General features: G+C 35.8%; 1 protein-coding gene across 2 annotated transcripts in view; it reads left to right on the top strand.

Moving 5' to 3' along the window:
* Positions 1-10,664, top strand: part of MSL2 (MSL complex subunit 2) — a 39,947-nt gene extending 29,283 nt beyond the window's left edge. Inside the window, exons 1-2 of one of the 2 annotated variants that reach the window (XM_023735980.1) lie at positions 6,044-7,227; positions 7,490-10,662. In XM_023735980.1, the coding sequence (XP_023591748.1) occupies positions 7,570-9,081 (1,512 nt within the window). In that variant the 5' untranslated portion in view covers positions 6,044-7,227; positions 7,490-7,569 and the 3' untranslated portion in view covers positions 9,082-10,662. Of the gene's footprint in view, positions 1-6,043; positions 7,228-7,489 lie in introns of those variants that run through there. The other variant, XM_004381426.3, reaches the window with a different exon arrangement.
* Positions 10,665-14,847: the final 4,183 nt, after the last annotated feature.

Below are 14,847 nucleotides of genomic sequence, written 5' to 3'. Positions count from 1 at the left end.
CCTCTAAGGTATCTTGTCTAATCTTTCGAGTTGCTGTTGTTAGTTTTCTTAAAAGAGCATAATGCCCAAAGCAGACATTTTTTACTAGTTAAGCTAAGCTTTTGTTTGGTTTTAGGAAGACTTCAGGGAATATTTTTGGTTTAAGGTTTAAAGATAATCTCAGGGAAATAGTTTCAGGGGTTCATCCACCTTCCATGGCTCTGGGAAGTCTAGAGTCCATGAGAATTTGAAATTCTATTCTATAATTCTCCTCTATTAGTCAGGATTCTTCTGTGGAATCTTTGATCAAAATATTCACTAATAGTAGCTGGGCACCATCCAGCTCTGGTCTCATGGCAGAGAAGGCAGTTGTTCATGGAGGCACTTAGCCATACATTATATATTCTTCTCCTGTACCTGACTTTCCTTCCTGTTACTCCAGGTGAATAGCAACCAATTGTTGTGTCTAGAATGGCTGCTTGCAAGCTTTTAAGACTGCCGGCACTGTGCAACAAACTAGGAGGCAGAACAGAAGCACTAAACACATTACTAGGCCAATTAACTGGGATGTCCCATGAAACCATGACCCTAAACTTCCAAACCAAGGAACCAAATCCCATGAGGTGTTTGGTTGTACACAAGCAGCCTCAGCAGCTATTTATTGTTATTGTTGTAAGTACACCTAATTTTTGCGGTTTCAGCTTTTATAGGTATACAACTTATTGATGGCAATTATGTTAATCAGCTGTGCAACCATACCCTTAAAGCAATTTTTTTTTTTTAATCACTGTTAACCCTCCTTTTCTCTCACGCTCCTGGTAAGTACTAATAAACACTGTTTTCTATATGTTTGCCTTTTTTTGTTTTTTTTTATATAAGTGAGGTCATACAGTATTCTTTTGTGATTGGCTCATTTTGCTCAGCATACTATTTCCAAGCTCCATCCATACTGTACCATGCATCAAGACTTCATTTCTCCTCCTGGCCGACTAGTATTTCATTGTATGTATGTACCACATTTTGTTTATGCATTCATCTGTCGATGGGCATTTAGGTTGTTTTCACCTTTTGGCTGTTTTGAGTAGTGCTGCAGTGAACCTTGGTGTAAAACTCTCTGTTTTAGTCTTTGTTTTCAAGTCTTTTGGACATATATGTATCTCGGAGTGGAATTGGCTGATCATATGGTAGTTCTATTTTTGGTTTTTTGAGGAACCACCACTCTGTTTTCCACAATGGCTATACCATTTTGCATTCCCACCAGCAGTGGATAAGGGTTCCAGTTTCCCCATATTCTTGCCAACATTTGTTACTTTATCTTAGCCGTCCTAGTGTAGTTGTATTTCATTGTGGTTTTGATTTGCATCTCTGTGATGGCTGATGCTGAGCATTTATTCCTGTGTTTGGTGGCCATTTGAATGTCTTTGGTGAAATGTTTATTGAAGTCCTTTGCCCATTTTATGTTTGGATTATTTTTTTGGTGTTGTCAGAGTTTATATTGGCTATTAGATTCTTGTCGGATATATGGTTTCCAAAGATAATCTCCCAGTTGGTAGCTTGTCTATTCACTTTTCTTGTAAGGTCTTTTGATGAACAAAAGTCTTTAATTTTTATGAGGTCCAATTTATTTATTTTGTCTTTTGCTGTTTGTGCTTTTGTTAGTATATTCGATAATCCATGTTGAACGCTAGGCCTGACAGCATTGCTCCTGCTGCTTGTTCTAAGGATTTTATGATTTTTGTACATTTAGGTCCTTAATCCATTTTAAATTTGTTTTTGTGTATGATGTGAGGCATGGATTCTGTTTCATTTTTCTGCATGTGGAAATCCAATTTTCCCAGCACCATTTATTGAAGAGAGTCTTCTTTCCCCTATCAAATGGACTTAGCCCCCTTGTCAAAAATTAGTTGACCATAGATGTGTTGGTTTATTTCTGGATTCTCAAATTCTATTCCATTGGCCTGTGTGTCTGTTTTTATATCAGTACCAGGTTGTTTTGATTACTGTAGCTGCACAGTACATTTTAAAATGAGGATGTGTGATTTGTTTTTCTGTAAAGAAGACTGTTGGGATTTTGATTCAGATTGCATGGTATCTGTAGATTGACTCTGTAGATTGCTTTGGATAGTGGTGACATCTTAATAATACTAAGCGTTTTCAATCCATGAACATGGAACGGTTTTCTATTTATTTAAGTCTTTAATCTCTTTCAGCAGTGTATTATAGTTTTCGCTGTATAAGTCTTTCATGTTCTTGGTTAGATGTATTCCTAGGTAATTTATTCTTTTAGATGCTGTCGTAAATGGAATTGTTTCCCTAATTTCCCTTCCAGATTTCTCATTGCTGGTATATAGGAACCCAGCTGATTTTTGTTTGTTGACGGTATCTTGCAATTTTGCTAAATTTCATATTAGCTTTAGAAGTTTTCTTGTGGACTCTGGAATTTTCTGTGTATAGGATCATATCATCATGAATAGAGATAATTTTACTTCTTTTCCAGTCTAAAGGCAAACATTATCAAGCTGAACTGTAGTTTAAAGATGACTTCATAGGATAGTTTTGCTTCAGGGTTTAAAAGTTATTTCCAGGGAATGGATTTAGGGGTTTCTCCAGTTGCAGTATACCCAGTAAACCTGGTTTCCCATAAGAATTTGAAGTTCTTTTCTACAATTTTCCTTCTTTTGATCAAGATCCGTTCATTGGGTCCCTGATCAAAATGTTCACTAATTTGTAGCTGGGCACTACCCATTTTTTCTGGTCTCATGGCAGTAGACGTAGTAGTTCATGGAGGCAGTTAGACCTGCTGACCACTTCCTTTTTGGATTCCTGGGTCTCTTCCTTCCTTTGTTGCTGCAGGCCAATATTGTTATAGCTTGGATCACCTGTTCTTAAGGGGAAAGCTCCCAGTCTTTCTCCATTGAATAGGATGTTAGCTGTGGATTTTCCATAGATGTCCTTTATCAGATGAAGGAGTTTTTCTTCTTAATTTCTTGAGTGTTTTTATGAAAGGGTGTTGGATTTTGTCAAATGTCTTTGTCCATTCACATTATCTCGTAGTTCTTCTTGTTTGTTCTATTAATGTGTATTTCAGTGATTGATTTTCTAATGTTGAATCACCCTTGGCATTCCTGAAATAAATCCCACTTCGTCATTGGTGTCTGATCCTTTTAATATGGTGTTGGATTAGGTTTGATAGTATTGTTGAAAATTTTTGCATCTGTATTCATAAGGGATAGTAGTTTTCTTTTCTTGTGGTATCTTTGTTTGGCTTTGATAATCAGAGTAGTGCTGGCCTCATAGAATGAGTTAGGAAATGTTCTCTGTTTTGTCTTTTTAAGAGTTTGAGAAACATTGGTATTTTTATATTTTGTTTCAAATGTTTGGTAAAATTGCCCAGTGAAGCCATCTGGTCCTGGGATTTTCTCTTTTGGGAAGGTTTTTGACTAGATTCAGTCTCTTCACTTGTTATGGGTCTGTTGAGATCTTATGTGTGTTACGGATTGAATCATGTCCCCCCCAAAATGTGTGTCAACTTGGCTAGTCCCTGTTTCCCAGTGTTGTGTGATTGTTCACCATTTTTCATTGGATGTGATTTTCCTATGTGTTGTAAATCCTACCTCTATGGTGTTAATGAGGTGGGATTAGCGGCAGCTGTGTTAACGAGGCAGGACTCAATCTACAAGATTGAGTTGTGTTTTGAGTCCATCTCTTTTGAGATATAAAAGAGAGAAGTGAGCGGAGAGACATGGGACCTCATGCCATCAAGAAACAAGAGGCAGGAGAATAGTGCAATACCCAGGGTACCTGCGCTGAGAAGCTCCTTGACTGGGGAAGATTGATGACAAGGACCTTACCCCAGACTGACAGAGAGAAAGCCTTCACCCGGAGCAGGCCCCCTGAATTCCTAGAGCCATCCACTTGTGGTATTTCTAGCAGCAGTAAATAACTAAGACAATATGTTCCTAAGAATTTGTGCGTTTCATCTAATTTGTTGGTGTATAAATTATTTTCTTATGATCCTTTTATATGTATAAGGTTGGTTGTAATGTTCCCACTTTCTGATTTTAGATATTTGCATCTCCTTTTTTCTTTGTCAGTCTAGTTAAAGGTTTGTCGACTTTATTGAGCTTTCAAAAAAAAAAAAAAAACTACTGGATTTGTTGATTCTCTGTTATTTTCTGTTGTTTATTTATTTCTGCTCTCATCTTTATTTGCTTTCTTCTAATAACATTGGGCTTAGTTTGCTCTTTTTTTCCCAGTTCCTCAAGTTGTAAAGTTAGATTATTATAATTTTTTTTAATATAGGCATTCGCTCTGAGCACTGCCTTTATTGCATCCCGTAAGTTTTGGTATGTTGTGCTTTCGTTTTTATTCATTTTCTTGTATTTTCTGATGTTTTCCCCCTATGGTAGATTGTTGCTCCTTATTCATTTTTTGTTGTTTTTGAGACTATACGCAGCAGAAGATACAGCAGTTCAACAATTTTGACATGTACAATTAATGACATTGATTATATTTTTCAAATGTTGTATTTTCTGATTTCTTTGATTTTTTTCCTTGACCTATTGGTTGTTTTTCAGTTGTACTTCTGTTACTAATTTCTAGTTTCAGTCTATTGTGGTTGGAGAAGATCCTTTGTAGGATTTTAATCTTTTTAAATTAATGGAGACTTGTTTCATCACCTGGCATATGGTCTGTCCTGGAGAGTGATCCGTAGTGGGGAAGAACGTATATTATGCTCTTGCTGGGTAGTCTGTGTATGTCTGTTTGGTTTAGTTTATAGTGTTGTTCAAATCTTTTATTTCCTTATTTATGTTTTTTTAGGTGTTCTGTTATTGAAAGTGGTGTATTGAATTCTCCAGCTATCACTGTGTGTTTGTTTTATCCTTCAATTCTGTTAGTATTGGCTTCATATATTTTGGGGCTGTGATGTTTAGGTGTATCTGTAGTTATAATTGTTACATTTTCTTGATGAATTGGCCTATTAATCTTTATATGATGCTCTTTTTTCTTACAATAGATCTTCGCTTTAAGTTTATTTTGTCTAATCTTGTACTTTTGTTAAGTTTACCTTTAGTATATTCTTTTTGATGCTATTGTAAATGGAATTTTTAAAACCTGAATTTCTGTTATTGCTAGTTTATAGAAATACAATTGATTTTTTTAAAAATATTGAGCTTGTTTCTGGGAGTTTGGTAAATTTCTTTATTAGTTCTAGTAGGGTTTTTGAGTATTGTATGTATTTCTTAGGGTTTTATACCTATAGGGTCATGTGCTCTGTTACTAAATGAGTTTTACTTTTTCCTTTTCAATCTAGATACATTTCTTCTTTTTTTGACCTTATTGCACTAGCCTCTGGTACGATGTTGAATAGAAATGGTGGAAACTCGCATACTTTTCTTTGTTCCAGAACTGTGGGGGTGGGGGTGGGGAGAGGAGAGCGGGGAGCATTCAGTGTGTCAGCATAAGTATGGTTTGGATGTAGCTGCCCACTGTCAGGTTGGAAAAATTCCTCTTGAGATTTTTTTTATTGTGAATGCATGTTGGATTATGTGTTTCTGGGTTCTGTTCAGTGTTTTGTTAAGGATTTTTGTGTGTATGTTTGTGAAGGTTTGGTCTGTGTTTTCTAGTGTCTGACCCTGATACCAGGGTTAAGATTGGTCTTACGGAGTGAGTTTGGAAGTGCTTTCTCCTCATCAATTTTAGGTTCTTTCTTTTTAAATTAGTCGTTAGAATTTACCAGTGAAACTGTTTAGCCACGGGGATTTCTTTTGTGGAAGGTTTTCAGTTACTATTTTAATTTCTTGTTATAGGTTTGTTCAGGTCTTTAGATTTTCTCTAGAGTCAGTTGTGGTAATTTGTGTCTTTCTAGAAATTCATTTCATTTAAGCCTCAAGTTGTTTGTCGTATTTTTTTCTAACACTTTAAATTTTTGTAGGGTACTAGTGATGTCCTGATCTTTTTTATTCCTGATTTTGATAATTTGTATTTTCTCTTTTTTTGGTGGACATTCTAGCTAAGGTTTTGAAGAACTGGTTTTGGTTTTATTTATTTATTTCTTTGATTTTTCTGATGTCTCTTTTATTGGTTTTTGCTGTAATCTTACATATTTTTTTCTTATTGCTTAGTTTGGTTTAGTTTGTTCTTTTTTATTAAGTTGAAAGCTTAGGTTATTGATTCAAGACCTTTCCTGGTATCAACTTTCAAAGCTATAAATTTCCCTCTAAGCACTGTTGTAGCGGTATTCCTTAAATTTTGATATGTCGTGTTTTCATTTTCATTCAGTTCAAAATGTTTAATTTCCCTGTGATTTCTTCTTGACTTATTTGGGTTATTTAGATTTATGTTGTTTAATTTCTAAGTATTTGGGGATTTTCTTGATTTCTAATTTAATTGTCTTGTAGTCGGAGAACATTCTTTGTATGATTTAAATTCTTAAGTTTACTGAAATTTGTTTTACAGCCTACTATGTGATCTATTTTAGAGAATATTTCTTGTGTGCTAGATAAGAATATGTAATTTGTAGAGCTGGATGGAATTGCTCTGTCATTTAATTGAATTGGGTAATAGTGTTGTTCAAGTCTTTTATCTTTGCTAATTTTCTCTCTGGTTCTATCAGTTATGGAGAGTGAGATATTAAAATGTCAAGCTATACTTGTTAAATTGCCAATTTTTCTTTTCCATTCTGGGCTTCGTATGTTTCGTGGCTCTGGTGTTAGATGTGTATGTAATTGTATTATTCTTCTGATATATTGATTTAGGAAATTTTTTTTTGTCTCTAATAATAGTTGTTTAAAGTTTATTTTGTTTGATATTAATATAGTCACAACAGCTCTTATGATTACAGGGTGTATCTTTTTTCACCCCTTTAAACTACGTCTTTGAATCTAAGGCATGTCTCTACAACCAAAGAGGTTGTTCTATTTGGTTCTCTGTCAAATGGAAGTGTTTGTAGTTAAGAAAGCACAAATTTAAGGTAGTTTCATCTCTGTACTGGGTTTACTTTCTGCTGGTCTCCTGTGTGCTTCACAGAGCCTCAAGGTAGGCCAAGAGTGTGTGAAGTTTGGGGCCTCTCTGTCTCACATAGGTTAGTGAGAGCTGAAGTAGGTCCTCAGCTGGCCATCCTCTGAGAAGTCACTTTGAGTGATGATGCCCCTGAGCCTTGGATGTCACTAACTGCACGACAAAGAGTGAGCCCTCTTCTACTACAGCAGGTGTCACTCCTCACAGGGCAACGCTGATGGAGCTAAGGCAAGTGGAGAATGGGAGCAGCCCCAGAACAGAACACTGCAGATTCTCCCTATTTGAGTTAAAGGAATGGGGAATATGGCATGGAAATGAAATGCGCAATTGAGTATTTTTCTGTTCCTTATATGTTTTTTGTTATCTGGTCTGGTGAGTTTAATCAATCTCAATTTTGATATGTTACTTATAATCTTATCTTAATTCCAGTATATGAAAGTGTATGTTTGTTTTATTAAAATTTTTGCTTTCCTCCTTTCTCCCCCTTTAGGACATTTGCTACAAGACCCTATTGCACCCACCAACTCCACCTGCCAACACTATGTCTGCAAAACTTGTAAAGGCAAGAAAATGATGATGAAACCTTCATGTAGCTGGTGCAAAGACTATGAGCAATTTGAGGAAAACAAGCAGTTAAGCATTCTAGTGAACTGCTACAAAAAATTATGTGAATATATAACACAGACTACATTGGCACGAGATATAATAGAAGCAGTCGACTGTTCTTCTGATATTTTGGCTTTGCTTAATGATGGATCATTGTTTTGTGAGGAGACAGAAAAACCCTCAGATTCATCCTTTACTTTGTGTTTGACACATTCCCCTTTACCTTCAACCTCAGAACCTACGACTGATCCTCAAGCTAGTTTATCTCCAATATCTGAAAGCACCCTCAGCATTGCTATTGGCAGTTCTGTTATCAATGGTTTGCCTACTTATAATGGGCTTTCAATAGATAGATTTGGTATAAATATTCCTTCACCTGAACATTCAAATACAATTGATGTATGTAACACTGTTGACATAAAAACTGAGGATCTATCTGAGAGCCTGCAACCTGTCTGTGACACGGTAGCCACTGACTTGTGCTCCACAGGCATTGATATCTGCAGTTTCAGTGAAGACATAAAACCTGGTGACTCTCTGTTACTGAGTGTTGAAGAAGTACTCCGCAGCTTAGAAACAGTTTCAAATACAGAGGTTTGTTGCCCTAATTTGCAGCCCAACTTGGAAGCCACTGTATCCAATGGACCTTTTCTGCAGCTTTCTTCCCAATCTCTTAGCCATAATGTTTTCATGTCCACCAGTCCTGCACTTCATGGGTTATCATGTACAGCAGCAACTCCGAAGGTAGCAAAATTGAATAGAAAAAGATCCAGATCAGAAAGCGACAGTGAGAAAGTTCAGCCACTTCCAATTTCTACGATTATCCGAGGCCCAACATTGGGGGCATCTGCTCCCGTGACAGTGAAACGGGAGAGTAAAATCTCTCTTCAACCTATAGCAACTGTTCCGAATGGAGGCACGACACCCAAAATAAGTAAAACTGTACTTTTGTCGACTAAAAGCATGAAAAAGAGTCATGAACATGGATCCAAGAAATCTCACTCTAAAACCAAGCCAGGTATTCTAAAAAAAGATAAAGCGGTAAAGGAAAAGATTCCTAGTCATCATTTTGTGCCAGGATGTCCTACCAAGACTGTGTACAAAAAACCCCAGGAAAAGAAAGGGTGTAAATGTGGGCGTGCTACTCAAAATCCAAGTGTTCTTACATGCCGCGGCCAACGCTGCCCTTGCTACTCTAACCGCAAAGCCTGCTTAGATTGTATATGTCGTGGCTGCCAAAACTCCTATATGGCCAACGGGGAGAAGAAGCTGGAGGCATTTGCTGTGCCAGAAAAGGCCTTGGAGCAGACCAGGCTCACTTTGGGCATTAACGTGACTAGCATTGCAGTGCGCAATGCTAGTACAAGCACCAGTGTAATTAATGTCACAGGGTCCCCAGTAACGACGTTTTTAGCTGCCAGTACACATGATGATAAAAGTTTGGATGAAGCTATCGACATGAGATTTGACTGTTAAATCAGTGGGTCTTTAGACCTGCCTCTGGTAGGGAAATAGCTACAGTTTTACGGCAGCTATGGTTCTGTTGGTTTAACTTGCCGGAGCTCCTGCATATAGATCACTTGTATCAAGTGTTTTCATTGCTAAGTTATATGTGTTAGTGTCGGGGAAATAGTTTGCAGATAATGGAGGAGTAACCCTACAACTATATGTCTTTTGTTCTTACAGAACCTCATAGTTTGAGAACAAATGCTGATGCAACTGATTTATACAAAATGAACTTTGGCAAGGAAAATAACATTAACCTCATTGTTTATGGTCATGCTTTGTGCATAATCAAAGTTTATGATTAAATGTAAGGAAGTGGTATCTAGTCAGTCCATAAAGATTGTGCTAATTTTTTGTGGAAAAGTAGCCATTAGTTTATTCAGGAGACTCAGTGCTGCCTTCAGATGCCATTGATATTTCTCCTGTTGGAAAGCTGATGTGTCCAGTTCAACTTTTGTACTGACATATACTATTTCTGATCATGAAAATTGGCTACGTGGTGTATGTAGCAGTTCTTAAATCAGCAGTATTATGAAAGAAAATTTGCCCCTCGTTAGAATTTTTAAGATATCTTTTAAAAAAAGTGAACAAACTGAACTTCTGTCAGACTGCAGATGTTTAGCTGTTTATGCTACAAAACTCTTCTCAGTTGAGTTCTTTTTTTAGTTAAGTCTGATTTATTTCTAGGAAAAATTCTAAATCCTTCACTTTGAGCAATATCCTAATTGGTTAAATGAAGTGGAGAAAAGCAGTTTTATTCTGAAGGTAATTGGACTATATAGTATATGACAGAATTTGAAAGAATTATAAAAATGTTTTACTTAGAAATTGGGATTTATTTAAAATAATTTTTGGAATAATGCCCCCAAACTTATCCAGATTTATGCATTATACTTATTGCTATTGGCCACTTCTTCAATTTTTGTTTCCTTTAATAGTTTGGCACAGATTTTATTTTGAATATGCTCCTAATTTTTTTTTTTTTTTAAGGGTGCTATTCATTATGAAAGCTTCTTTATAGGAGCCTAATAAAAATGCCTTTTTATGATGCCTGTGCATTTAGGTAGGTTTGAAGTTAAGGGGATTTTCTTTAGAATGCTCTTTTCCATGTAAAGCACAAACTATGTTCCCATGATGACCTTCTTCCCTTTAATTTTTATGGGGAAGGCAAATGAGTCACGAACATTCTGTTGAAGGGAAATCTAGTCAGTTGCTTCAAAGAGCACAGCCCAAATAAAACAAGGACTGACTAGGTTATAAAAAAATGATCCGGCGAATTCAGAGATGCTGCTTTAACAGTGCTTACTTAAAAATACTGCTGGAAAGTTTCCAATTTCCACTACATTCACCAACTCTAGTGAGATATGACATATGTTGAAGTTATGTTTTGAGTTGGCACACAGCATGTTCAATGATGGTTACTCACCTAGTACAAGAAATGGAGACGAAAACCTTTGGACACAGAGCAGATGACACCTCCTTCTGTTTTGTAGTGTATCCTGGTGTCATTTTCTGTGAATGTGGTCAGGTAGAGTTGTTTTTGTTGTTGGGTTTTTTTTTTTGTTTTTTTTTTCCCACTTTGTCTCTTTCGGTGGGGTGGGGGTGGGCTAAAGCCATAGGAAGAAAAATGTGATGTATGTGTCCAATATGTACTATTCTGTTTTTGTTTTGCAAGAAGAGTTGAACTATTTTTGATAACAAGAGTAAATGGTGGAAAATGCTTCTTAGTTGTCTTGTCTTTATTTGCTTTCCAAGTTTTGGAATTTTATTTAATTCCTTTAAGTGTTAGTAGTGTCTTATGAAACATGTATTTGCCTAAAGTTTGTAATAATTTTGTGTTGAACCCAGATGCCCTGCTATATAAACTTGTAAATCTGTTCTAATGGTCACTGCAAAAATGACTAGAAATGAGATTGTACACATGGGTGATTAGGATATATTTTGCAAATCTCTCAAAATTTCCTAATATTATGATCTTAAAATTCATGAAGTACTTTATGCTTCCCAAGTTTGATGATATTAGTTTTGTTTTCGATGCATGGGAAGTTGGCAGTATAGACAAAGTGGAAATCATCAGTATGTGAGGGCCTTGATTATTATGTAATATTGCCAATGATGAATTCAGGTTGTTTTTAGCACAAATTTCTCTTTTTTATGCTGGTATTCTCACTGCCACATTTTTGGAAACCTGTATTATACTTTCAAATCTACCAATAAATGTTAGTTTTCTAATTCTATGTTGTAGAATACTGAGGAGTTTGGGATAGCATGCTTTGCGTGGTCTGCTCTATATATTTGGGGAAGAGTAATTACAGTGCCTTGATTTTTATATTGTTTTTGTTTATGCCACGAGTTATTTGGGAATGCTGACCAATGGCTAACTTGGCATGATTGAGAGATTATTACTGAAGTGACTGGATTTACTTGAAGAGGATTTGAAACCACCAAACATTAACAGCATTTAATATGACACATGTTCAATGTTCTTTTGGGTCCTTGTTATTAACAAATGATCAAACGATTTTTCTCCATAGGTTATATAAGAGAAGCTTTAGGGCTGATGATTTATCTTTTTGTTTAGCTTCATTAAATCTACATTTCTGTGCACAGGTGTAGTTTGGTCCTAGGATAAAGAATTTGTTTTACTTCATTGTGTTTTGGCTCTCAAAACAATTCCAAGATGATCTTGCTGAAGTGCAAAGAGTTTTATGATGATCAGATAAAAAATAAAACTGTCCTTTTTCAAACCAGAAGTAACAAATGCTTTAGAAAATACTAATATTTGAATGCATTTTATACTTGTTCCTCTGCTTTTTAAAAAGTTACCCAGATAACACAATTTACACATTCTGTTTAAAAAATACATTATAAATAAGGCTAAAGTCCCCTTTGATCCTCTCACACCCAAACCCTAGTCCTCTTTCCTATATCACCAGAGGAAACCACCTCTCAGTATGGAATGTTACCCTTCCAGACCCTACTTATTATAGTTTTTCTAGGGGTTCAAAGAGTTACTCTGTGACACTCAAACTTGTTTACATACAGTGTTACTTTTCAAACAAACTGAGTTATCAAAAACCAAAACCAAACCTGTTGATATCCAGTCGATTCCAACTTATAGCAACCCTATAGGACAGAGTAGAACTGCCCCATAGAGTTTTCAAGGAGTGGCTGGTGGGTTTGAACTGCCGACCTTTTGGTTAGCAGCCGAGCTCTGAACCACTGTGCCACCAGGGCTCCAAATTGAGTTAAAAGTGTGATTAAAACCAAAAGTGTGTAGTGATTATCCTAGTGAACATAATTCATGTTTAACAGTTTGTCTTTATTTAGTTTTGCAAAAAGGGAAAAACAAAAGTCATGCAGCCTTCTCCATCCAAACACACCTCAACATTTCCAGAAGCTGAGCAAATGACTTGTTTATAAACACTTGAACAGTATATGATAATACAGAATAAGAGGCAGAGAAAATACACAGAAGTTTATTTTGATTACCTCAGCAATTAATGTTACGCTATGAAACTCATGTTTCACTGAAGAGCATTAAGTTCATGATAACCTTCCATGTTATCTTTCATCAAGGAGCCTGGGATATTATAATAACTTCAAATTTCCGGTTTGGCAGTAATGCTTATATTCAGCATAATCTTTAAAGTCAAATAATATTCTACCCTAGTTTATCAGTTCACATTCCTTGCATTCAGCTCTAAGAAAAGAGTACATGAAACACGTTTATAATGTCTGAAAATGTGGTACTTTGGGTAACCTAAATTTATTTGAAACCAGTCTTAAATGTAATGGTATTGGTAGCTGTACTTTTATAATTACAAACTTTTTAAAAACCAAATGTGGATCAAAATTAAAGATGAATTTAGTAAGGAGAAACAAGGTAAAAAGGCAAAGCCAAATGTTAAAGAAAAACAAAACACAGGAAAATTGAATCTTAGTTTTACTTTTTTGCTGAATCTTAGAAACAGTTTAGATCATTATGGATAATAAAACCTTTGAAGCATATTTGGTTCTAAAAGAAGCCAGTATTACCTTTTTTGTATTTTTATCCAAAATAAATGGTTGCTTTCCTTCCCTGGTAAAGGCTGGATGGTAAATTCATGTTGTAACATAAGTAATCTTAATTCTAAAATAATGTATCAGTGTTTGCACATAGTGTTTCCTAAATTTAGTCACTTTTAAACTTTTAGTTCTGCATAGCCATCACTTTCTCTAACAGTTTAAATTAAACAGATGGTCAGTTCTAATCATGAAGGTAAAATAACAGGAAACTGGGAGGATCTTGTGTCAGGAAGGATCACTATTACTGTACTAGTTGATTGGGGATTTTCTAAATTCTCCTTTTCACTTTTTGCCTACCATAGCCCAAGGTATGGTTACTTAAATGCTTGGCCTTCAAACCAGCAAAGGAGCCAAGATGGTGCTGAAGGGAAGCTATTCTGACACTTTTAGGACTTATGGTTAAAAACAAAATTAGGGGAAAAGTTGATGATTTTGACAAAGATGGATGTTAAAAAGTTCCTTCGAGGTTTCTTCTATACTATCGGAAATTTCCATCTTCTTTGCTTTCAATTTTATTTTTAAGGCTACTGTAGGATTTGACTGCAAAATTTTCCTTAAATGTAGAATTTTGTAATGAACACACAAGTATGGTAAACATGAAATAGCTTGCTTTTATGGGTGGCATCACCATTTTTCTTCTATTTCTGTGGATAGAATATCTGGAATAGTAGTTTCTTTTCAACATGAATTAAGGAACAATGTTTACATTGAGGCCTTTACTGTCAGCCTAGTCTGTAATATTTAATAAACGAATATGTTCAGCATAGTTAAGAATTTTCATGTAAATCTTTTACCTTTAAGTTTTCAAGTAGGCCTTCTAATACTAATAGGAATAGATGGGGAATCAACTAATTTGGAGATTAATCATTCATTCAAAAGTTCTCTACAAATACTGGGTAAGTTAAAAGGATTTTTTTTTCCCCCCAGTATGAGCCAAATTCTGTACTTCATCTAGTAAGTTTGAGTTTTTGTATAAGATCCATAGTCATGATCTTGAGATTTTATATAAGATCCACAGCCATGATTGGGGAGGGATTATTCAGAGTTTGTCAGCAAGGTTGGAAGGCCCAGTAGTTAACAATACCTGAGGATGTAAAGTGACTTGTAGCTTGGCAGGTCATTGTGAAATTAAACTGGTAAGTTCAAGATCTTTCGACTCCAGTACACATATAATTAAAAGATGTCTCTGAGATGTTTTGGCAGTGCTTTTTATTACCAGGGCTAAGTCAATTCTGGAAGCCCTTACTGTTCTTTCAAGTTTCAGAATTTTTTAACTCAAGTTTTCTGCAAGTGAAGGTTTCTTCTAGGCTCCATAGGAGCCCTGAGGGGCCTCAGGGATGCTGACCAGCACTGAGGCAGTTCCTGCTTCTGTAGAGTGAACTCCGCTTGGGACTGTCCCTAAGAGATCCCTGATATATTTAAGGTTGTAGAATGCAGATTCTCAGACTTTGGAAGGTGACGTACGTGATTATATTTGCTTCTGAGGAAAAGCTCTGCAAGAGGTTTGAGGCAAATTGGAGGGGGTCTCCCATTGAGTGTGTATCGACCTATTGCTTAAAAACACTTTAAGGTTCCTAGTGCAGATACACACTTGCAGAAATCAAAGCTTTTAAAAAGCAGTATACAAACTAGAGCATTTCTTCACAAGAAAAAACATTTAAAATATGT

Source organism: Trichechus manatus, unplaced genomic scaffold, assembly GCF_000243295.1.
Source record: "Trichechus manatus latirostris isolate Lorelei unplaced genomic scaffold, TriManLat1.0 scaffold00084, whole genome shotgun sequence".
Lineage (NCBI taxonomy): Eukaryota > Metazoa > Chordata > Mammalia > Sirenia > Trichechidae > Trichechus > Trichechus manatus.
This window is presented reverse-complemented; position numbering and strand designations above follow the sequence as displayed.